Raw genomic sequence first — 23,983 nt, forward strand, 5'->3', positions numbered from 1 at the left:
CACTGTTCTTCAGTCACAAAGCAAGTACCTGAGCCAGTGACAGACCCCAGACCAATCGATGCTATCAGGAGCGATCAGCGATAGGAAGAGAAGGGCTTTTGACATAATTGAGAAGATGCATGCCACAATAAACATTTTATTTTCTCACCAAATGCATACCCCAGAAATGCTCTATGAAAGATTGAGGGTAGAGCTTGATATACAAGTGAAAAAAATACACAAATATACATTTTTAAGTATGTAATAATGTTGTTTGCAGAGATTGTGTGAGTTCATAATCAATTCAACAGGACTTTGCTGTGAATATGAGATTATGTTTTATCTTGTATGGATGTACTGTAAATGGTGCCACATGACTAACTACTGTATCTCTGTTTCCTTCTCTCTCTCTCTCTCTCTCTCTCTCTCTCTCTCTCTCTCTCTCTCTCTCTCTCTCTCTCATTGCAGGACACTATGGACCGGTAGATGTAAGTACACTGATTGTTCTTATAAGTACTGTAGTTCTACAGAGGTTTGCAGTGGCACCCATGTTCTATGTGGTTGTTTGTGAGTCTGTGTTTGCGTCTGTCTTTGAGTGTGTTCTTCAGAAGTTTCTTGTGGTGACCAGCTTCACTGTATAACATAGATGTTAGTTGTGTATCTGGATCTGCCTCTACCATTCTCAGTACCAATTTGTTTTTGTTCAGGCTGCCTACCTCCAGAAGACGGAGGTAAACACTGCAAGTGGCCAAGTGGTTTGATCTGAGGGTGTGGGAGGCAGTGTGGCAGAGCATCGATCCCCAAACTTTCTTGGCTCCTGGCGTCAGGTGGTTGAACTTCTCTTATGGAACAGAGGCAAACTGAACAAACAAGGACTTCCTGATAAAAGTAGGCTGAACAAACAGGCTAATCATAGTGTAAAGTTGAACATCACGCTGTGAAACTGCAGCGTTAAAGATAAAGGAATAAAAGAAGGAAGGCGTTTGTTCAGGGCAAAGTGCATATGGAATCCTTGGCAATTCCACCAGTCAGAAGTTATGAACTATATACTGAGTACCTATTAATAACTGCAGCTGCAGCTATGCAGAACAGATGTGATTCATTAACCCTTTTCCACACCTTCTCCATATAATTAACTGCTGCTTAACCTATAAAAACAGGCCAAAACACAATAGTATACAGTATGCAACAATATTTTTTGTGAGCAGCATCTTAGCATCTTATGGTCTTTTTGGAAGGTGCAAGAGTATTTCTATATGCATAAGAATATGATAGAAGAGAATGATTTAATTATGAATGCACTGTTCTCTGCTCCATAGGCACAGTCTGAAGGTATACCAACGATATCCCCAATCATAATCACTGTCTGACCAATCATAATCACTGTGGTCCAAGATTGGTTCAGTGTTTTAATCAAGGTTCTTGGTCCTTAGCCCAGCTTATCAAGCATTGTTGGATCGAGTTGGAAAGTCTGATGAAAAAATGAGTACTAAAAAGAATAAAGGACATCTACCAGTATTCCGACCTCTGATCAAGAAGTCTTAATCTGTGTCTTTCCATGTTATACAGTTGCTGTTGATGCCCAATTTCCTGGCTGGTCCCAATTCTCCTGATGGGAAGCCCACATCATCAATGCTCCATCCACCTAAACTGTGAGTCCATGGATGTATTGGACCAGTCATACCGCCAGGCCACAGAGGGGCATCCATCTACCAGGTCAGAGCTAGAGAGAGCGAGAGATTAGCAACAACCTAAATTGTATGTTAGAAGAACCTAAGAAAATGTACAAACAAGATGAGGCCATTCAGCCCGCCTAGCTCATAGTCAGTGATTGATTTCAGAACTTTATCAAGTTGGGTCTTGAAGGATCTAACTGTTTTTGCCTCAACAACATGAACACCATGACTAGGTAGCCCATTCCATACACTTACCACTGTGTGAAGAACTTCCATCTGCCCTAATCTATCTCCACTTAATTTCCAACAGTGTCCTCTGGTCCTCGTTTCTGTACTGCACTTAAGTAATGGTTAGGGTTAACTATAGCAACTATTTTAAAGATTCTTCTTTGTTCTAGCCTAAATAGGTTCAGTTCTTTCAACCTTTCTTCATAGCTCAGACCTTTACACCCTGGGATTGGTCTGGTTGCTCTTCTATGAACACTCTCCATTGCCACAATGTCCATTTGGTGTGGGGGGGGGGGCAGTAATGGGCACAGTATTCCATGTGCTGTCTCACCAGTGGATTATACAACCTCATCACAACCTCCTGGATCTGTGCGCTACGCTTTGGGCTATAACCCAAGCAGTCACGATCCCACGATCTAGGTCGTTGATATAGATAAGAAACAAGGACAGAGCCCTGCGTGCAGTTTGAGGATTAGCCTTTCATATGGTACTTTGTGAAGCTTTTTGGAAAGTCCTAGTCATGTGATGTCATAGGCTCTTTGTGTCCATCGCTGCAGTGACTTCTTCAAAGAAGCTGAAGAGTACAGTTGATTATTTTACTGTTCACTGATGTGACGTGAGAGTCAGTAAGGTGTAAAGTAAGTTCCTCACTTGATTACAGCATTAATCTGTAGAATGATCCTATTTGAGACTGTTCCTTGGGGGGGGAGAAACGTATCTGCGCTCGATCTGACAGGAGCACTTTTTTCTGTGTTTACATGTTACGGAATTGAGGCTGGTGGGTCTGTTGCTTTCTGGTTCTGCCTTATCTCCCTTTTTAATATGGGTGTCATATTTATAACTCTCCAGTCAGCGGGACAGCCCCTGTCTTGATTTATTTGTGAAAAAATTTTGCCAGCGGATTGGTGATGACCTCCCTTGTTTCTTTAAGCACTCCTGGGTATACACCATCTGGACCAGAGGAGTTGTTAGCTTTGCGAGCATCCAGCTCTCTGAAGTTGATGAACACTTGTACAGATATATAGGATGACTATTTTGTATAGCTATCAAGCTAACCATGCAAAGATGTGTGGAGCATGTTCTGTGTCACCAACCATAGTAAAGCATAATTACTGTATTATATGTTTGAGTTTTGGGAAACTAAAACACAGCAGCAGTTTAGTAAAATCAGCAGGGGAAAAAAAAAAGCCTTAGACTCTTTTAGAGGCATGCAGATTATTCAGGATTGCCGATCCCTTTGCAGAATCATATTGGACAAATACAGTAAGTGAGCTCATAGCTAAAGAATGCGGTATTTGTATTCAGTGCTGGCAACAGGTGGTGGTAAGAAACAGCTTGGAACAATTATGTATCTGCTCATTGCTGTAACACAGTTTCATAATTTGTTACTGTTGTAGTATTTTCTCCACATCACCAAAATTCAAGGTCAAATGCCCTCTGTTGTTCATGGTCACTCCTCCCTCTCGACAGACCCATGCTGGAGGTGTGCATTCCCTCAGTGCTGTACCCCACACTGGTTCTGCCCAGCTGCCATGTGCTGTCCGTCTTTAGCCAGTTCACCCGCTACTGGCTGCAGGAGGGCGGGTCTTGGGCAGTGGAGATTTTTAGCACGTTTTTTCTTTTAAAAATTACAATTCATTTGGTAATAAGTGCAAGTTCCAATAACATTTGCAATGCAGTCATCATGTAAAATGTTCTCTATTTCTATATGTATATTTTCCTATGATCCCAAAGCTGTGAGGTTACGGCTGAACATGTGGCACAGATCACAGCTATTCAAGTTTCACATTTCAGTTCTTCTTATCTTATGGTTACTTGTCTGCTTGAGTTTTGTTTTCCAGTATTTTTTGTTCTTTCTATTCTGACCCCTTATATTTTTATTTTTTGTTTTGTTGCTGTTTAATGGTCATTGCCACCGGCTTCCAGTAGGCTGTGATTTTTTAATGCTTTCCTGTCCTGTTTGTGTGGTCACTTCGATCTGTGTCTTTGAATTCTCTCAGTGTTTGAGTGGATTGAACGTTCCGCCCCCTGGTTCAAGCAGTCAGTTGTAGGGAAAGGTCCTGACCCCTCCAGACCTAGAGAGGATTTTTGGTCTGACAGGAGGGGTATGAAACCAGCTTCTTCCTCTGGTATTATTTACACTGACCGGTTTTTACCTCCCAGAGTTTAGAAATGGAGAATCTGTTACAACATTGTATTACAAAGAAAAACTTTAATCTCGCATGAATCAACTGCAACAAGAAACACACACACACACACACACACACACACATATATATATATATATATATATATATATATAGTATATATATATATATACACACACACACACACACGCACACACACTGCTGTCTTAGACTTGTTGCATTTTCCATTATGAGCACCAGCAATTTACTTAAAGCCTCCACTAGTGTTTTCTACTATTATAACAATCTTGACTTTCATAAAGAAGGAAAAACATTGAGTGAAATAGCTCGCATCACTTGATTTTCAAAGTGTGGTACCAAAGCACAATCAACAAGTACAGTGAAACATCATCTGTAATTGACAGACCCAGGACTGGAAGACCCAAAAAGCTGTCTAACAAGGATGAGCAATACTTGAAGATAATATCCTTAAGGAAGAGAAAGAAGTCAAGCGTTGAATTGACAACAGAACTGGCAGAAGACACAGGTGTCGTTGTCCATCCATCACCAGTCCAAAGCACCTTTGACCATTGTTCCATAGTCCAATTTTTGTGTTCTTGTACGTGTTTGAGCCTTTTAGTCTTGTTCTACTTTCTTAACAGAGGTATTCTTACTGCAACACTGACTTCAAATGACTTTCCTACTGTTGATTTGATTGACAACGACACCTGTGTGTATATTGCGCGCAAACAATGTACACATACGGTCCTACTGTTGAAAAAAAAAAAAAAAAAAAAACATGTTCTATATACAATTACTGATATCAAAAGCAGAATTCTTGGTATCAAAAATTGAGGACTACGTGTTAAAACGGTTTGCTATGGAAAGTTGGCATTGAGTGCTGCGTCTATGTGGCATGTTGTCCCTTTAAGACGCTGTCGAGGGAGGGTGGAACTGCACGCCGACGCTATGCGCTCTCAGGAAGCGGAGAAACCGCTGAGATTCCTTTAGATTGTATTCCGTTTTTTTTTTTTTTTTTTTTTTTTTTTAAATTTTTTTTTTAATTATTTATTTTTATTTAGCTGACTTTGTGTTAATAATGCTGGATGGTCGCTCCGATGAGATTCACCAAGGACATATGCAGGCTGCTAGGGATCGCTAGCGGTGAGGAACCCATCTGGGAAAGCACTTTTTTTTCTGCATTTAACTAAGCGAGTTATCAGACTTATTTTTTCGATGCTGCCCACACTCTCTCTCTGTCTCGTCCAATGGCGGGTGCGCTCTGTTCGGCTGGGCTTTGTACAGCGGAGTTCAGTTCAGTAAAATCAGGAGTCCACACTTTTAAGTAGTTATTGTAAATCAAAATGAAGGAATTTTGATGTATTAGTACCGCATACGTAAAAGTATGGTACATATCCGTGCGTTGTCAGAACTCTTACGTCACTCATTTGTGTTCTGACAAAAAAATATAATACATTTTAATTTATTTGAAGTCGTATTCTTTTATTTGAAATGCCGGTATACAATACTATAAAACAAGCAATTATGCTGTCATTTTAAATACTGTACATTGTATGGCAGTGTGTGCATAATGTTCATGTTTGTGCGTGCTCGGACACAGTAAGACTGTGCTACAGTGTAACTTGGAAAAGTATGTTATTTGTTGAATGTTAGTTTGATCATTCGCTGTGATATATTTGTATAGTAATTTATGCTACCTATGAGCCTAGCTATCTGCCTGTCTGGCAGGTGTTGCATAGTCTCTGTTCGTGTGGAGTAAGTTTTGCTGGACATTTCAAGTTATTTATTTTTTGCCAGTGTGTGATACAGGTGTTACAGAACGTGGTGCTAGCCAAATGATCACCGTGTAGGGTCCTTTAGGCATTTTTTAACTGACCTACAAATATCCAACCAGAACTGTGCAGGGATATGAAACCAGTCACAGTGAAAAAATAATATGAAATAAGAATATAATATGTATATATAGTATATATACATATATATATATATATATATATATATATATATATATATATATATATATATATAATGTAGTGCAAATCATCTAATATGAATACACACATTTAAGGTCATATTTTAACTATAGTAATTTGAATAACCAACAGTAACAGCTATCAATCACAGTGATTAGCATTGCATGCTTGTTAAATGACACATCCAGCTGTAGCTGTATTATTCAAGTATAGGCTCAATACCGAGTTAGGTCTAATGTGAGTTCGCAATCGAAAGGGAAATTGTTGGTTATTTTCAGCATGGATAAATGAAGTGATGTAAGTTTAGATACTGAAACTCAATCCGTTGCCAGGTTCTTCTTTTCTGCTGTTTTGAAAGTCATGTGTTAATTCAGATTACATGCTCACTGTTGTGTGATTTTGGACACACTAGTGAGATATACAGTAAGAACAACAGTTTTTGTTTTTATAGCATTTTTTCCACAAAATCCAATCTCTCAAATCTTCAAGGTTCTGCCGTTTATAAATATGACTGAGATGCTCCCGCCTCGTTCCATAGACGGTAAAAATAAGTATTGGAGCATTGCATAACAGGAGAAGATGCAGTGTTGTGACTGTGGGTGTGCTTTGGGAGTATGTGGGCTGTCTTGGTCTTGACAATGGTAGCATGCTTTTTCCTGAGTCATCTGTGTTCTTAGTAAAACATAAACAAACAAAAAATAAAGAGAGAGAGCTAATCAGACCTGAACACTCATCTGGCAGCCCTAATGATACACTTGGAAAACCACATATTTTTTAAAAAATATATTTCCACGTTCAGAAAAGAATCCATGAATAAATACTGTTCTCTCTTGTCCGGCTGGATTTCACTGCTATTGTCTGAGTTCATCCTTAGAAACGCTGAAAGTGGGACTGGGAAAAAAGTAGTAAATCCTCCGTTAACCTTTGATAACTTAAGAAACACAAGGCTAGAAAAAAAATAGTACTGTACTGTAGATTCTGTATAAAAATAACATTTTCACATATGAAAATGTTAGCGAAAAAACCTGCCACAGTGTCAAGGTTTAAGCCAATAAAGACCTGGTGCCAATTATAATTACAGTTACAATTACAGCAGAATTGTTTCCTAAGCATGAATTACAATTACAGGGCTATTTTGTTCAGTTATAGTTATGCTGCAGTAATTACAATTATGATTACAAATATTCAAATATAAACAACTACCCACATAAACATGTTTATGTATTCTAAATAACCAAGCAACAATGGCACTAACACAGAAACATATCACATTACTTTAAAAAAAAAAAAAAAATCCCTAAAAGTGCTCTGAGAGAACAGCGCTCAAGTTCCAGTTTTATAAATCAAAACTGACTACTGACTCATGAAACTGCTGAACCACTTCATTTGAAGCTAAAAGGAAGTGAGCCACTGAAGCACACACTACAAATCAAACCCTTCTAAGTGTGCGGTAGAGTAAAAACCAAGCATTAATTCCGGCTTTGGATCTGCTGAAGTTATGGTGACTCTCTTCTCTCAATTGCAATTAATGACTTCATCCAAACCCTGATGGAAGTGGCACCTGCTTTATCTATAGTAGACAAGCCTGATCTTAAAGATGCCCTCATTGGTGACATTTCAACTATGAGGTGACTGTATTTAAAGTAAAACAAGCATGCGTGGATAGTGCCAAAACATCTTCAGTGGTGGTGAGAGCAAATATGTGTGATCATTACTCTGCATAAAGTAACACATCCCCTCCCCTGGCTGTGAAAAAGTGAAGTTTTGCTGACATTTAACCTGCTCCTCATATAACAGTGTTCAGTTTAACCACTACAGCTTTGAATAAAAAGTTTGTTTGAAACATTATTTGTAATTCAACAAAATGTGACATTATTGGTAGGGGGTGAATACTTCTGCAAACCACTGTATATATAACATTTCAATTACTGTACCGACACTCACAAAGTGTTTGCATGTGTATCTCCTTTTCTGTTTTTTCTGTGCGTCGCACATTGTGTGATACAGTCACTCATTCGCTGTGGATCTTCTTTTTCCCAGATGCCCCAACTGAGCACAGGGAGGAGCAGATGGATTATGGGGAAGGAACTTTGGACAATAGTGCAAGAGACATGACACTAATACAGGTGAGCGTGGAAGGAGAGATGCAATAATCAATGGGATTATAAATTGAATCATTTTTTCTTCAAATGGAATTTTTGAAATTGTAGTTAAATATTATTAAACCCAGAAATGCTGTAAATAAGAAGCGTGTGTGTATACACGATGTTGACTCAGGTTGATTACAGACGTTAATTAGGTAGATGGATTACTTTTACAATTAGGCATGCTTAATCATTATTAACGATAGGTAGGTGAATTACTTTTATAATTCGGCATGCTTAATTCAAAGGTAGAGCACATCACAGTCATGCTAAAGAATCAAGAAGTGCAGTTAACATATTTATTGACTGGTGAAATACAGTTCAGAGCTGCTGCAGTATGTCCACTGTTTTGTCATTTCAAACATTTTCACAAAACAAACATTAAACTTTAAAGCTGCTGTGTGCAGTGCAAAAGCTCATTATGAAAAACCACATTTGTAGGCAAAAAACGCTAGAATAAAAGGCACTACATTTAAAAAAGAAATATATAAACATGTGAGATTTTCGGTCCACTAGAGTAAATTACTTTACATAATCTCTAAATTAGAGATTATGTAGTGGAGTGTCCAGTGTGAAAATACAACCCAATCATTAATTAGCATAGAAGTAGCACTAAAGCATTAAAATGTTCAATACAAAAAAATGCCTGAGTTACAAGCTCTTGTAGTGTCTACAAAAAAAAAATATCAAACCTATGTATTGTACCATAACAATAGGATCAATCAGACTGCGGAGTCTGTATCATCCGCATTGAAACTGCCGAACTGCCACTGAACCTTCATCACTGATGATGCAAGCTGAATCATTAATCACAGAGCAATTACTTCTAGACAGTTTGTTTTTTTCTGTTCACATGAGCCACAGTATTTCCCCTCAGGCATTAGTTGCACATTTTTATTAAAAAACATAAATTAATGGTGAAAGCTAAAAGTTTGGGGGCGACTGTTCAATCTATCTATCTCTCTATATATTATAAAGTTGTAGTCAAAGGTTTACATACCCCAAGAACAAGCAGAAGAATTGTGAGGAAGATTAGTAACAATCCGAGATTGACTGCCAAAGATATAGTAGTGAACTGGCTGCAAGTGGGACTGGGGTTTCCATTTCAACCATAGGTCAAGCATTGCATGGTGAAGGTCTCAATGGTCGCAGGCCAAGGAAAAAGCCACTCTTAGGAAAATGTCACAAGGACAATCACTTCAAGTTTGCAAAATTGCATTTGAATGATGGATATCAGTTCTGCTCAAAGGTTTTGTGGAGTGATGAAACAAAAATCAAGCTATTGGGTCACGCTGATAGTCGTTACGTTTGGAGAAAGTCTGGTGAGGCGTACAAAGAAAAGAACACAATACCTACTGTCAAGCATGGAGGTGGTAATATCCTTCTATGGGACTGTTTTTCCTCTAATGGCACAGGAAATTTAATTCCAATACATGGTAAAATGGATTCCATAGCATACCAAAAGATATTGGCCAGTCATCTGAAACCCTCCATTCTGAATCTTGGTTTAAAGAGCATCTGGACATTCCAACACATCAGCAATCCAAAGCACACAGAATGGTTAAGAAGAATAAAATCAAGGTTCTGGAACGGCTTAGTCAAAGTCCCGATCTAAAGCTGACTGAGAATCTTTGGTATGAGTTGAAGAAGGTTGTGCACAAGAGAAGTCCTCAGAATTGGAATGAACTGTAACAATTTTGTATTGAAGAATGGTCAGAAATCACTAAAGAATCATGCCAAAAGCTCATTGACAAATATTCTAATCGTTTAAAAGAGGTTATTATTGCTAAAGGTGCCTGAACGAGCTATTAATTTCATTTTCCTTGTCAGGGTATGAATACTTTTGAATTAGCATTTTTGGAGTCACAAATTGCTGAAATAAATAATTGTAGACATCTGTTTCATGCAACCTTTTTTCATTATCCATAAAAGCAAAACTTTTGTTCCAAAAGACTTCCTAAAATGCTTTATTCATTATACATTTCCATTGAGGTATGGAAGTCTTGCTGGGAGAGGATGTTCACATGCTGGCTAGACCTCCTTTTGCATATCAGAGCTGAGGTTAACTACAAACTAGAACAGAGCTTTATCTAAAGCAATGTTGGTTTTAAAACTTGTACCTTGATTTTGTTTTATTTTTTTTGTTCCATTTGAAGATTACTGGAACACAGCATTTGCTTTTATTGTGGCCACAGTGTTTAATGAAGGACAGTTTTGGTGTAGTAATGCTGCAGTTGATTCCCTGATCTGTGTTCTTTACTTCTCTGCTCCTGTGGTTTCACGTTATGTTGCCTTCTAGATGAAGTTTATCTCAACCCTGTCACACCACTGACCTGTGTGTGTATTCAAAGCTGAGTAGAGTACTAAAAAAAACTAAAACAGCTGGCACTGTAATCTCCAACATTAAATTCAGGTTCAAACTTTTTTAACCCACAATTGTTGCACCATCAAACCAATTGGAGCAAGAATTCCATATAGTGCTGAAGATTCTGGATTAAATCAGCATCCCTGATGAAATGGGCAAATGGATTGCAAAATCTGCAAAAGTTAGCACAGTATAACTGTTTGAATGAGAACTACACTACGTGTAAACTGCTAGTAACTGTCGTTGGTTATTAGTCTTTTAGTATCACTAAGAGAGTTTGAAACCTCAGTGTAGAGAAGGTCGGGCTGGGTTATAATGCGATTGTGTTCTGTGACTCAGGATGAAGGGATGAGCCTGGAAGAGAGACTCGGAGCAGAGGAGCGAGCCAGGAGAAAAGCAGAAAAACGGCGTGCCAAAAAAAAGGTGAGTGTGTCTAAGCTGTGTTCTCTATACTGCACACCTGTCAAGTGCGGAGATGATGATCTGACATGTTAACCAAAGAAGCTCTCCTGCTCCAAGTCCCCTGCTGGTGGATGTCTCACGACATCATTAGGCTTTCTGGTTGAAGTTAAAAGCAAGACTTTTAGATTAGTTATCCAGGGTTGAAGTTTAGTGCAAACGTTTTCAATTTTTCATTAACTTTTTTTTAGTGTACTGTTTTTATTAAAAAAAAAAAAAAAAAAAAGATTTTGCACTGGAGTAAAAAATTAAATAAATAATCAGATAGTTCTAAATGATATATTTAGGTGACATCCCCTTGTATTTTTAATCACTCTTTCTGACTTTATCCAGTATGCACAGACTGTAAGGTTTCTCTGCCTCCCTGTACAGATTAACACAGGGTTTCTGGGTGGACATTCTTTGCAGTTGTGATGCAAACACAGGGCATCCTGCAGTCCTGCAGTTCCTGCTTTGCTTTGGTAGCGAGGCAGGGAGCAGTGGAAACTGAATGTCCTGATTCATCCACATTGGAGCGGGTGCATGCTATGAGTTCAAAGTGTGTGGAAGGGGTACTACACCAATTCACTCCCTTCAAACACATTCACTTCTATCGTCAGCCTTAACACTGAGGAACTATTGTATTAGTTTTATCTCAGAATTCACTCGTTGCCCTCTCCATTAATAGCAGTGGATGGGAGTTTTCATGTTACCGCTGTGAGGGCTTGGTTGATACTGCTTGGGGAAGGCTGCTCAGTACAGTTGAAACACTATTTGTTTTTGTTTTCAGCGACAAAGGGAAAGAAAAAAGCTGGAAAAGGTAAAAGAGAGTAAAGACAATGAGCAGGTAAATAATGCATGCATGTAAAGATATACATAAATAAATAACTACAAAGAAAGATTAAACAGGCATGATCAGGAAGGTCCATTTGACAGTTTCACCACCTTGACCACTGTTCTCAGCTCGGCCCTGAATTATTGTTGAATCCATGTTGGACGGATTTGAATGTCAGGGAAACTCGGCAGTAGTAGAAAGTCTGTTTAGGCCACTAAGTTCCACCACCTCTCGCTTTGTGAGAATGTCCTCTCTGAGGCATGGTAGTTGCATTGGCGCAGTATGGGGAAGCTGACAGAGCTATTTGTCCTATACCTCTGTGCTAACAGCACTGTGTGTGTTTGCAGGAAGAAGAGGAAGACGAGGAGGCGGAGGAGAGTGAGAGTGAGGAGGAGGCTGAGGAGGTGAGAGAGCCGGTCTCGCACAGCATGGGGAGAGCCACACAGCCACTGGCTGCCACAGGGAACAAGAACAACCACCAATCCAACCCCAACTCCACTGAGGAGGTAAGCTGGAGGGGTCGTGCTTCCGCCATAGAGACCCAGAATTCAGGGTTTATTAAACAGGAAGCTGTTGTATGGTTCTGCATGGGAGATAACCATTGTAGAATTATACATGTGAACATACATGCATGTCTGGTTGTGTTTATAGTTATTTGTTATGTAACTTTTTTTTTGTATCAATTTAGTTTTGTAATATATTATTGTGATCTGTTATACATGTATAGAGAATTAAATAATGTCTTAATAATTAATAAGCATTTGTATATAATATATTGCATCGGTTAAATTCAGGTTGAAACCGTGCTTACTGTCTTTCTCCCAGGAGCCGGAGTGGGATGTAAACAGTGCCTTCGTAGCCAACGCTGCCAGTCACATCAAACCAAAAAGTCGAACCAAAGCGAGTCACAAGTCCAAAGAAAACAAAGAGAATGAGGCCAAAACTGGAGAGGTTAGTCTGGGGGCATGTGTTGGTCCTCTCCAGCATCTCATTCTATTCACTGTGCAGTTAACCTGTTTTCCTTTTAACCAGTATTTGTAGTAACATGTTATAAAAATATATTTAAAAGTAATTGCTAGTTTCTAAAAATTGTTCAAAGCAATATCTGAAAAGCGAACGAGAGCTCTGGCAGTGGAGACCCTTTAGAAAATGAGAGTTGTAGTCTTAGAGAAATAATCCACACTGCCATGCTTCTGGAATAATCCACACTGACATGCTTCTGGAACAATCCATACTGACATGCTTCTGGAATAATCCACACTGACATGCTTCTGGAACAATCCATACTGACATGCTTCTGGAATAATCCACACTGACATGCTTCTGGAACAATCCATACTGACATGCTTCTGGAACAATCCATACTGACATGCTTCTGGAATAATTCACACTGACATGCTTCTGTTTCAGGTGAATGGTACAGACACAGGCACAAAGAGGAGCACACCATTGGCAGGTAAGAGTTCAATGTTTCCTTTCTGTCTTTATAGCTGTCTACTCTGCTTAACTAAGAAAAGCAGAAGTTTGCCACTATTGCACCTCAGTGTTTACAGGATGCTCTGTTGTCATGTGGCATGGCAGTGGTGTTTAAATAGTTACATTGTTACATTGACTCTTTAGTTGGTCTGTACTGTACATTGTGTACAATTTCAAAAGTTCAGTTAACTCTCTTGCTTAACATAATTGAATGCCTTGTCTTGATTTTCATTAAAACAGATAAAAGACAAATGATTTCTGGCAGATCTCATAAAGTGACTTGTGTGAAAGATGCACACATTCTGGAAACGTGTATATTTCTTTAAGGGTGTTTTTTTTTTCATAACTCTTAGTGAACAAAACAAATTGCCAAACGCCTTTTGGCCTGTCTTCAATGCTGCACCTCAAAGGCATGCAGCCGGCGTGTTTTCAATGTCAATTGCACACTTGTAGAGTTGACTGCAAGTTTAGCATTCAGGTATTTGCAAAAAGAACTCGATGCATGTCCTTTACTTATAGCTTAAAATTAAATCCCATCATATTGTCAGCTTGATGTACTTTATGTTCTGAATTATGTATGGGGACAATATGGCACAGTTACCTGCAGTACCTACTGCTTGCTGTCTGTCTAACAGTCTCTACCAACAAACCCTTTGATTAGAGAGTCCTCCGGTAATCTATTAGCCGTTTCAAAAGCCTTTTCTTGGTGCGATGCTGTCAAAAGAAAAATATTTTCTTTAAGAAATGTAGTTTACACTCCACACAAGTTCAAGCACCTTCGCTATGATTTTTTTTTCGGTGTTGTAATACGACTCTCCTGTAGCGAGTAAGCCATGCCATCTTTCTCACCGCACAGAAGGCCCTTTTCAGGAATCGTATGTCTTTGTCTCTAGCCGTTTACCAGGAAGGACCATCTAAAAGTCTTGCTCTGACGTGACCATGGGTTTGCCTGATATAGAGTAGCTTTTTAAAGGTTGCACCTGCTTTCAGGATTCAAGATTTCTGTGAAATCCCAAACTCATAACCACCTAGTTACTTCCTAAAATGGGAGTACTTCCTGGGCTTCTTATCAAAATGTCTTTAAATTAAAAGAGAACGACAGAGTGGGCCAAGGAGGGATCCTACATTATTATTAGATGGCGTTCGTGAAGTCTTTTTCTTTTCTGTCTCAGAAAAAGGGATCAAGTTGGTGGAGCAAGGGCAGTATTCTCAGGCAGTCGCTATGTTTACAGAAGCAATCAAATATGATCCAATGGATTACAGGTATGATGCTGCTGGTGCTTCTGCTGCTGTATTTGAGGCTGTAAAGCACGACAGCCTCCGTTTGAATAAGTGTAGTATTTAATCATTCTTGCATTTCTCTCTCTGTCTCTCTCTGGACAGGTTTTTCGTAAATCGCTCGTACTGTTATGAATGTGTGGAGCAGTACAACTCTGCACTCGCTGATGCTGAAATATCAATCCAGCTCGCTGCTGATTGGCCAAAGGGCTATTTCCGGAAAGGCAGAGCTTTAATGGGAATGAAGGTCAGTTTGTCTTAACTTTTATAGTCGGTTGTGAAAAAAAAAAAAATAAATCAATGCTTAACCTCTTAGCAGGTCTTCTGTCTGATCCCCAGTGTCAGTCTGCGAACATGATTGCGGTTTTGTCGCTGGAGCTGTGAAAATGATTGATCGAGAGCAGAGCACAGTGCTGACCTGTTTGTGTGTGGGGTTGTTTTAGAGGTACAGCGAAGCAGTGAAAGCCTTGAGCGTGGTGCTGAAGCTGGATCAGAACTGTGAGGATGCTGTGAATGAGATCTTCAACTGCAGAGTCCTTCATCTCATGGTATGTCTTCATCTAGTTATCCCGTTAAGATTGGGGTCAGGGTGCTCTCTTAGTGTGGAGAGCAGGTTAGATCCTCACAGCAAGACGATGGACTGACCACAGGGCACGATGGTAGGATCCTTCATTCTGATTGTTCCTAAAATGGATGAAGGATGTTTGTTTTGTTGGGTTTTGCAAGTTATAGCATAAACGGTTCTCTGAAATGATCTCTTTAATGATTTTTACTTTTGAAATCATTTGAAATGACTGTTTGATTTTACAGTTTTAAATGATCTCATTTTTTTTTGAAAAAAAAATGTAGGTAACAACACAGAAATAAATATTGTACTGTATTTAAAACAGGAATGATGGACGAAGTCTCCATTTTAGCTTCTATTGTGTTCACTCCCATACAGAACTGAAAATGAGAGGGGAGTGATACTTAACTACACTTATCAGATTAAACTTGCTTGTTAAAGAGGCTGGCAGTTATATGCTGTGTGAAGTACTGTTTGTGTATGAAAAGTACATTTCTTGATTTTTTTTTTTTTTTTTTCTGTGTGTGTGTCTCAGGAGCTGGGGTTTAATCCCCAGCAGAGCATTCTCCTGTTAGACAGGTTCACCACAGTGCAGGGTGTCTTGGCTTCTCCTGAAGCTGCCAAAGGTAAGCACTACTCTCTGTTGCCACAGGAGGAGCCAGAGATTGGCACTAAAATAAAGCCTCTGGGTTTGTTTAATTTTTTTATAAACAATTTCTGCTTTTTAATCCTCATTGTGGATACATGCCATTATTGTGACATTTCCTTTATTGGAAGGCTCTTGAATAGGCTGGTAAGATAAATTGCTCTGTTTTAAAGAGCTAATGAGTCAGCACCACCTAACATGAATAACCTGTTCTTTCATGGCCTTCCCTGTATTCATTGTCTTTAGTAAAGTCCGTGATAAAATAGCTCTAGGGGTGGAGGGAAACCAAGCAGGATTGAAGGATGTAGCTCTGTCACTGCAGGGATAGAAATAGGACTCTTACTGCAAAGCAGTTTCAGGTTTGGATCAAACTGTGATGCAATGGGAGTCTTATTGCCATCCCTGCACAAGATATGTAGGACCAACTTTTTCAAAGGTTTTTTTTTTTTTTTTATATGGATTTTGGCATTGAGTAAACATTATCATTGAGCAATCCTTCCTCGCCCTACTGCACAGTATGTCTGCTGTATGAACATGGCACAATTCTCTTACACCTTTTTTGTTATTTTCTTTGTCTGAAGTGGCGGCTGACCTGGATTCTTTGCTGGACCAATCTGGGTAAGAACTGTTTTCAGATTTACCATCGAATCTTGAGCAATCTGTAAATATTTTATTTTATGTAAATACAATCCGCTAACACAAATTCTGTGATACTAATTAACTAAATCTAAATGTCTATTAACTGTGGGTTGGTTTTCTAAAAAGTTGTTTTGTACACTTGACTCCCTTATGGTACAATAGCACATTCTTGTGGGCACTTTGGGTGACAAAACTGCTCAGTTGATGCTTTGTCCTTTGTCATTAACAATGATGTCTGTTCAGTTAAGTAAGTTGATTTCTGGAGTAGGTAAGAGACTCCTGTCTGTGTCTTCTCCCCAGAAACCCTTGTGCCTCTCTCTGGGTGGGGAACGTGACGTTTGATGTAAAGGAGAAACAGCTGTGGGACTTGTTCAAAAGGTAGGGGGCGCTCCATGCAGTTTTTTGTTTTCTTCTGTTTTACAGCTTACCTTTGACCTTCTGTAGAACTGTCCCATTCCTGTGTAGCGTTTCTTAATTGCCAACTGGGACACCTTTACAGCACGCTCCCCTGATACCTGTTCCTCCCTCTCTGCAGTTATGGAGAGATTGACAGTATTCGTGTTCTCCACGAGAGATTCTGTGCCTTTGTGAATTTCATAAGCGCAACAGCAGCGGCCACAGCGATGGAGAAGCTGCAGGTCAGTCCCTGGACCAAACACTCAGCTAAAGTGAAATTATACAACGAAGCAAGATGTACAACGAAGTTCCTCTTTAAATAAAATGGAGTTGTGATAGTGTTTCTGCTGTTCCAGGGCAAGGAGATTGAGAGCACCCGGCTGGTGATCCGTTACCCAGACAGACGACCCCAGCGAGACCCGGCTTCACCACAGAGGCCAGCAGTCTTACCGGTACCAGCGCCTGCCCAGTCTGCCAAACCCCAGCCTGCCAAACCCCAGCCAGCAGCCACTTCCACCACCGGGTAACCTACCCAGCATGCACTGCTTCAAATCTTACTCCAGCCGGGACTCTCTGCATGTACTTACACTCCCTCACCACTGGAGGGATCACCAATTATGTTTAATACCGAGCCCATTGTGTAAATGCTTAATGAGAGGTCTGCACCTTGAAAATTCTAAGCACTTTTTCAAAGGAGCCTATTGATCTCTAAAAGCCTGTATTAACCTACTTTGATTTTGTTATTGTCCAGTTTTTAAATAAGGGGATCTAGAACCAAGATATTGTGCATGATTAGTTGTATCTGTCGTATTGATTTCTTGAGGGGGGTCTGATTTATTTATTTATTTTTCTCTCTGCTCAGGCCCAGGCGCAGAGGCCCCATTCACGGAGATGAGTGTTACTTCTGGAGGACGACCGGCTGCCATTTTGGTGACAAGTGCCGCTTCAAACACATTCCTGATCACCGCGGGAGGGACAAGAAGCCTTGGCAGAACTGAGAATCTGTGCTGTGCACGCTGCCACAGGGAGGGTGGGAGCAGGGTAAAAGAGTGATAGTTGAAGTGTGTCTGTTTGGTGGACACTGATCTTTGGAGTAGTGTTTAGGGGAGGGTTACCCTAAATCACAATTCTCAGTTCACCTAGCAGCACACACCATAATAATAATGTGCCTAAATGATTTTAGAAAGACTTCCAGTTATCAAGATCTCAGTTGCACAGTACAGTATTTAAATTGCAAAGTGAGATCTTGAAAGACTCACTCTAAAAGTGTTTTAATCCCAAACAGATCTTTTGAGGATCTCCTGTTTTAGAGGTATACAAGAGAAGCCCATACACATACACTTGAGTTGGGTTAGGTTTTGTGGTTGGGAGATCATGGGCTATAAAGGTAATGAAACACACCTAGACTACCGGAGCAATAGTATTGCACTTTCATTTAAAAAAAAAAAAATCTTAACTTTGTGTGGATTCCACAGAACAAGTGCCTTCGTTTATCTATCTGTCTGTGTGTGACTAAGTGTGTGTGTGTTTTGGCGTACTATTTACTTTATAAAGATAAACTTACTTTCTTTAAACCTTGCACTTCTCCTTCTCAGGAGCGGGAGACCCATGCGATCAACGCTAGAGACGGTGTTCGCAGCCCCGTCACTTCCACTTTGTAAACAGAAAGCTTAATGCTGCTGTTTCAATAGCATTATTCCACAATACCCCACCCCTTTCCCCTAAAATAAGTGTTCCATAAGAGATGTGAAACGTATGTAGCCAAAAGCTTTTAAAAATGATTTTTTTGTTCTTGCACTCCTGTGCCGCTGTTTGGTGTTGGTTCTAGAAGCGGAATGCAGAACCCTGTTTGCGAGGACAGAGCTGCTAATTACCAGCAGCTCAAATCAGAATCTGTGAAAGCTCTTTCAGGGGTTTTGTGTAACACTATTGTCTGTAGACTGGGCTTGGGTGTGGATTTCTAGATCCCAGCTGTGGAGCCCCATCCCTTCCACACTATCTATAATCTTGGCACTGCAGTAATTCATAGAAAATAGCAGAAGTTACAAAAATGAATTGGTGTATATTTCAGTATGGCACTTTTTGTAGCCATTCTTTCCCCAATATAATCTATGCAAGAGCACTTTTAAATGGGAAATAGTGGGTTCAGTTAAGTTTCCCTTTGTAGACTTTTATTGTGATGCTGTGGAAAATGTTCTTATTTAAGTTATTGTAACTCAGTGGTGCACAACTCGGTTCTGGAGGGCCGGTGTCCCTGCACGTTTTTATTCCAACTGCACCCTAAAATACTTTATTGGACCTTATTAGAAGCTTAATTAGTCCAATTAACTAATTTAGGGTATGGTTAGAACAAAAACCAGAAGGGATACCAGCCCTCCATGACCTGAGTTGTGCACCACTGCTGTAACTGGTATGAAAACGTACTTCAGGACCTTGTTACTGTAATACTGGATTCAGGCCACAAGGTGTCAGGATCAGTCCTATATGACCCCCAACCCTGCCACAGTTCTGGTACAGCAGAGAGCTCGAAGTATTGCACCACCATGTTCACCGCCACCATGTGGATGGAAAGTCTAAAGACCTTACCCTTAAAGGTATAGCAACATTTACAGAGTAATAAAAATCCCTTTACTAATGGTTGAGTAGTAGACCACACTTCAAATTTCATAACTTTTATCACTAGATTTATTTGGCACATTTTTTTTTTTTTTTTTTTTATCAATATATGAAACATAGCTTCTTTTTTTTCCTGCACATAGTGTGTTTGTTAATGGCCTGTATTAATCCTAAAACTGATTGACGACTACTGCAAAGAAGTTAATTTACAGTTAGGCTATGTGTGTGTTGTTTTCATATTGTTTATTACACAAACGTTTTTGCAACCAGGGCTTTTCTGTAAGTTGTTTTCATTGTGGGGCTGTTCATTTTGCAGTTTTGCTTATGAATTCCTGGTGTGTTCCTATTCTTTAAAGGGCAGTGGGGGTAATGTGACACTGAGCATACTGTGTCTAGCTTAGCTAGGTCAGTTACTTTACTTTGTGACTGCTCCTTCGAGATATGCAAATTTTCCCCACGCTTTGGAAGTAAAGACACAGTTAAAATCCCATTTGAAAAAAATCAAAATAATCCTTTAAAGGGAAAGTGATTTTTTTTAGCTAGAGTATTTTTTTTTTTTTTTTTTTTTTTTTTTTTTGCACATGCCTGTTGATTTTTTTTCTTTTTATTTATATATTTATTTTTGTGCTTGAAGCCCCAGTTGCCCAATCCCCTACTGCTGTGGGGTTGTATTGGGGGCTAACAGACCAATCTAATGGGAAGAGCTGCAGTGCAGTCAGAACTGTACCATTACCTCCCACATGTACGGCCGTTCAAAAGACATTTGACTTCAGCAGTTTATAGAGAGGTGGGAAAGTAAGTGCAGTTAAACAATGGCACACTGCAGGTAGGAACATGAGACCATGGGAAAGGGATGGTATGTTTGGGCACATATCAAAAAGGATCCAACTATGCCAGCTGTAAAGTGGTAAAGTGAATTTTGAATCACCCTGTAGACAGCTGTAATTAGTGTGGTCTTTTTCTTTTAATAGTAAAAACACACATTACTACATTTTAGACCGTATTCCCCCCACCTCCTATTTTTTTTCTTTTCAAGTACCAGATGCTGGCAGCTGCATTAAAGCAAAAAGCTGTCTTTGTGGGTTGACTGGTATGTTTCCAGAGCGTTATTGAAAAACAGATTCAGTGGTATTTCTCAAACCCTCACCCAGAGGTTTACTATCATGAGTGTTTTCTACACAACTCTTTTCTGTTGTGTTTTTTTTTTCCGCTGAAGCTGATATTTCTAAGCAGTTTGTTGTGGTAAATTGAGAAGAGAAGAGCTCTTCAAACACTGTAAGCAGGCTGGCTGCATCGGCTCAGATAGGTACATTCGAGAGTGTTTTTATCATTCTGTTTCCCCTAAGTGTTACTCAATGTGTCGGACTGCACTACTGCCAAAATGTAAATTATTTCCATTGCTTGTGAATGTTTTGTGTGTTTGTTTTTAAAGGGCCAGTGGTAGTGGTCAGTGTGCCACTCTGCTGTGTACTGGAGAACAATAATAAAGACCAGATTAAACAAAAAAACCCAGAGGATCCTTTACTAGGCTGCAGGATTTTTTTAAGTCTAGGTATAATAGTAGGGTTTGGGGAGGGATGTTATACTGTGGTTATGTTTATTTTGTGGTCTGCATGTTGCCAGGAATGAGACAATAGTATACAGGGGTGGAAATGACTCTCATTGCAAAGCAGTTTGATGCATTCTCAGTTTTACTACGAGTTTAGTAAGACCTACCTGACACTGATACAGTTACTCTGTGGCTAATCAAACTCGTATTAACACCTGGGGGTCCCTGAATGGCTCACTTGACTGAACTTAGGGGCGGAGATTTGCTGGGCTGGTCTTTGTCCTCCAGGGGCCAATAGCCTGTGGGCATAAGCGCTCAAATTCCTGTGTGTAAAAAGACGCTGATTGGCCTGTGGAATCAGAGGACGCCAACTGAGCCTCGGGTCCCTGAGTTGCATGGGGAATCGCCATGGTGAAGGAGAAAAATAATAATAATTGGGCATTTAAATTTAAAATCATTGAAAAAGGGTTCAGTTTCTGAGTGCTAGTTTAACCACTATTTCACCTCCATGATGCTTTCCTGCTTTACATTGTGAGCCCCACTGGAATCCATGGTGAAATACACCAAATCTCTTATTAGATGTATGGTTTTAAAACCGGGTTTCAACAAGTCTCTACTGGGTTTGAAATGCCTCTAAATAACTTTTAAGTACATGCCTTGACCTAAATTACCTTCATTATCTGTACCTTCACTTCTGTGTCTGCTGAAGAAGTTAATTCGTTCAATTATTGTATCTGTTTTAGGGGTCCAAGTTCCAAATGGCAGGTTCCCTTTATCCATTATAATACTGACCTTTCATCTTTGAACCCTGGAGAGAGGGATGCTAGCCACTCTATAGACTGAACTGGGATGACACAAACACACAGTCATTTGACAAAGTTAATTCTTCCCTGTTCTCTAACTTGTGAGAGAGAAAGCTGCAGCTGGATAGAAGTCATAAAATGTTTCTTTTTTTCAAGTTAAGGAGGTGCTATAATTTGAAAAGGCTGCAGTTTATCATTGGAAACTACCCATTTATTACATGCAGCCACAAATTGTGGTTGATGGAGGAGCCAGTACCGCACTATGTAATTAGAGAGAGAGGTGGAGTAACCACTGAGCAACAACAGTCGATTTTAAAGGGACTTTCCTTCAAATCAGCCAGCACTGCCTTCCTGCAGCTTAATAAAGATCACTAAACACTCCATTTCAGCTCTCTAGCACTGCCTTCCTGCAGCTTAATAAAGAGCACTAAACACTCCATTCTCAGCTCTCTAGCACTGCCTTCCTGCACCTTAATAAAGATCACTAAACACTCCATTCTCAGCTCTCTAGCACTGCCTTCCTGCACCTTAATAAAGATCACTAAACACTCCATTCTCAGCTCTCTAGCACTGCCTTCCTGCACCTTAAAGATCACTAAACACTCCATTCTCAGCTCTCTAGCACTGCCTTCCTGCACCTTAAAAGATCACTAAACACTCCATTCTCAGCTCTCTAGCACTGCCTTCCTGCACCTTAATAAAGAGCACTAAACACTCCATTCTCAGCTCTCTAGCACTGCCTTCCTGCACCTTAATAAAGATCACTAAACACTCCATTCTCAGCTCTCTAGCACTGCCTTCCTGCAGCTTAATAAAGATCACTAAACACTCCATTCTCAGCTCTCTAGCACTGCCTTCCTGCACCTTAATAAAGATCACTAAAACTCCATTCTCAGCTCTCTAGCACTTCTCTTAATAAAGCTCAGCTCTCTAGCACTGCCTTCCTGCACCTTAATAAAGAGCACTAAACACTCCATTCTCAGCTCTCTAGCACTGCCTTCCTGCAGCTTAATAAAGAGCACTAAACACTCCATTCTCAGCTCTCTAGCACTGCCTTCCTGCAGCTTAATAAAGATCACTAAACACTCCATTCTCAGCTCTCTAGCACTGCCTTCCTGCACCTTAATAAAGATCACTAAACACTCCATTCTCAGCTCTCTAGCACTGCCTTCCTGCAGCTCTCTAGCACTGCCTTCCTGCAGCTTAATAAAGAGCACTAAACACTCCATTCTCAGCTCTCTAGCACTGCCTTCCTGCACCTTAATAAAGATCACTAAACACTCCATTCTCAGCTCTCTAGCACTGCCTTCCTGCACCTTAATAAAGAGCACTAAACACTCCATTCTCAGCTCTCTAGCACTGCCTTCCTGCACCTTAATAAAGAGCACTAAACACTCCATTCTCAGCTCTCTAGCACTGCCTTCCTGCAGCTTAATAAAGAGCACTAAACACTCCATTCTCAGCTCTCTAGCACTGCCTTCCTGCAGCTTAATAAAGAGCACTAAACACTCCATTCTCAGCTCTCTAGCACTGCCTTCCTGCAGCTTAATAAAGAGCACTAAACACACCATTCTCAGCTCTCTAGCACTGCCTTCCTGCACCTTAATAAAGATCACTAAACACTCCATTCTCAGCTCTCTAGCACTGCCTTCCTGCAGCTTAATAAAGATCACTAAATACTCCATTTCAGCTCTCTAGCACTGCCTTCCTGCAGCTTAATAAAGATCACTAAACACTCCATTCTCAGCTCTCTAGCACTGCCTTCCTGCAGCTTAATAAAGATCACTAAACACTCCAGTCTCAGCTCTCTAGCTTGAATAGTTTGACAATAAGAACTATTTACAATAAATAATTGTTCCACAGCGACTAAATTAGTTGTATCACATAAAGTAGCCTCAGGCTCATTTACAATCAGTCTCAGGTGCATGAAATGAACTTAAATACAAAAAATATCAAGATATTAATAAACCAGACCCCCTTAGGAGAAATCAGTCACTCTGGAACATGTTGGTCACAATTGGTTGCAACCATTAGTTATATAAAGAATATATTTTTACATTTTGTTTATTGTAATAAATGTTAGGAATTGATGTTTTCGATGGCCGTTGGCTTGTTTAACAACAGTCTGAAACAGTTTCACTGATACAGAACTGTATTCAATCAGTCAAAACAGACTTTCTTCAAAACCTTAAGAATAGGGCCCGATGTCCAAGGATTGGATGGCTGGACT

At 39.9% G+C, this 23,983-nt stretch overlaps 1 protein-coding gene across 2 annotated transcripts; it reads left to right on the forward strand.

The window, feature by feature from the left end:
• Nucleotides 1-546: 546 nt before the first annotated feature.
• On the forward strand, nucleotides 547-19,066 carry LOC121325230 (hsp70-Hsp90 organizing protein 3-like). Of its 2 annotated transcripts, XM_041267610.1 has the most exons (17): nucleotides 547-867; nucleotides 1,549-1,695; nucleotides 8,044-8,129; nucleotides 10,852-10,935; nucleotides 11,741-11,797; nucleotides 12,133-12,291; nucleotides 12,611-12,736; nucleotides 13,196-13,241; nucleotides 14,434-14,524; nucleotides 14,645-14,786; nucleotides 14,983-15,087; nucleotides 15,640-15,730; nucleotides 16,332-16,368; nucleotides 16,690-16,767; nucleotides 16,925-17,027; nucleotides 17,142-17,308; nucleotides 17,648-19,066. In XM_041267610.1, the coding sequence occupies exons 2-17, from the start codon at nucleotides 1,644-1,646 to the stop codon at nucleotides 17,781-17,783; spliced, it is 1,560 nt and encodes a 519-aa protein (XP_041123544.1). In that variant the 5' UTR covers nucleotides 547-867; nucleotides 1,549-1,643; the 3' UTR covers nucleotides 17,784-19,066. The 2 variants fall into 2 exon arrangements, with proteins under 2 accessions (XP_041123544.1, XP_041123543.1); XM_041267609.1 differs by lacking the exons at nucleotides 547-867; nucleotides 1,549-1,695 and adding an exon at nucleotides 5,065-5,173.
• Nucleotides 19,067-23,983: the final 4,917 nt, after the last annotated feature.

The sequence above is a fragment of the Polyodon spathula genome, chromosome 13 (genome assembly GCF_017654505.1).
Source record: "Polyodon spathula isolate WHYD16114869_AA chromosome 13, ASM1765450v1, whole genome shotgun sequence".
Classification (NCBI taxonomy): domain Eukaryota; kingdom Metazoa; phylum Chordata; class Actinopteri; order Acipenseriformes; family Polyodontidae; genus Polyodon; species Polyodon spathula.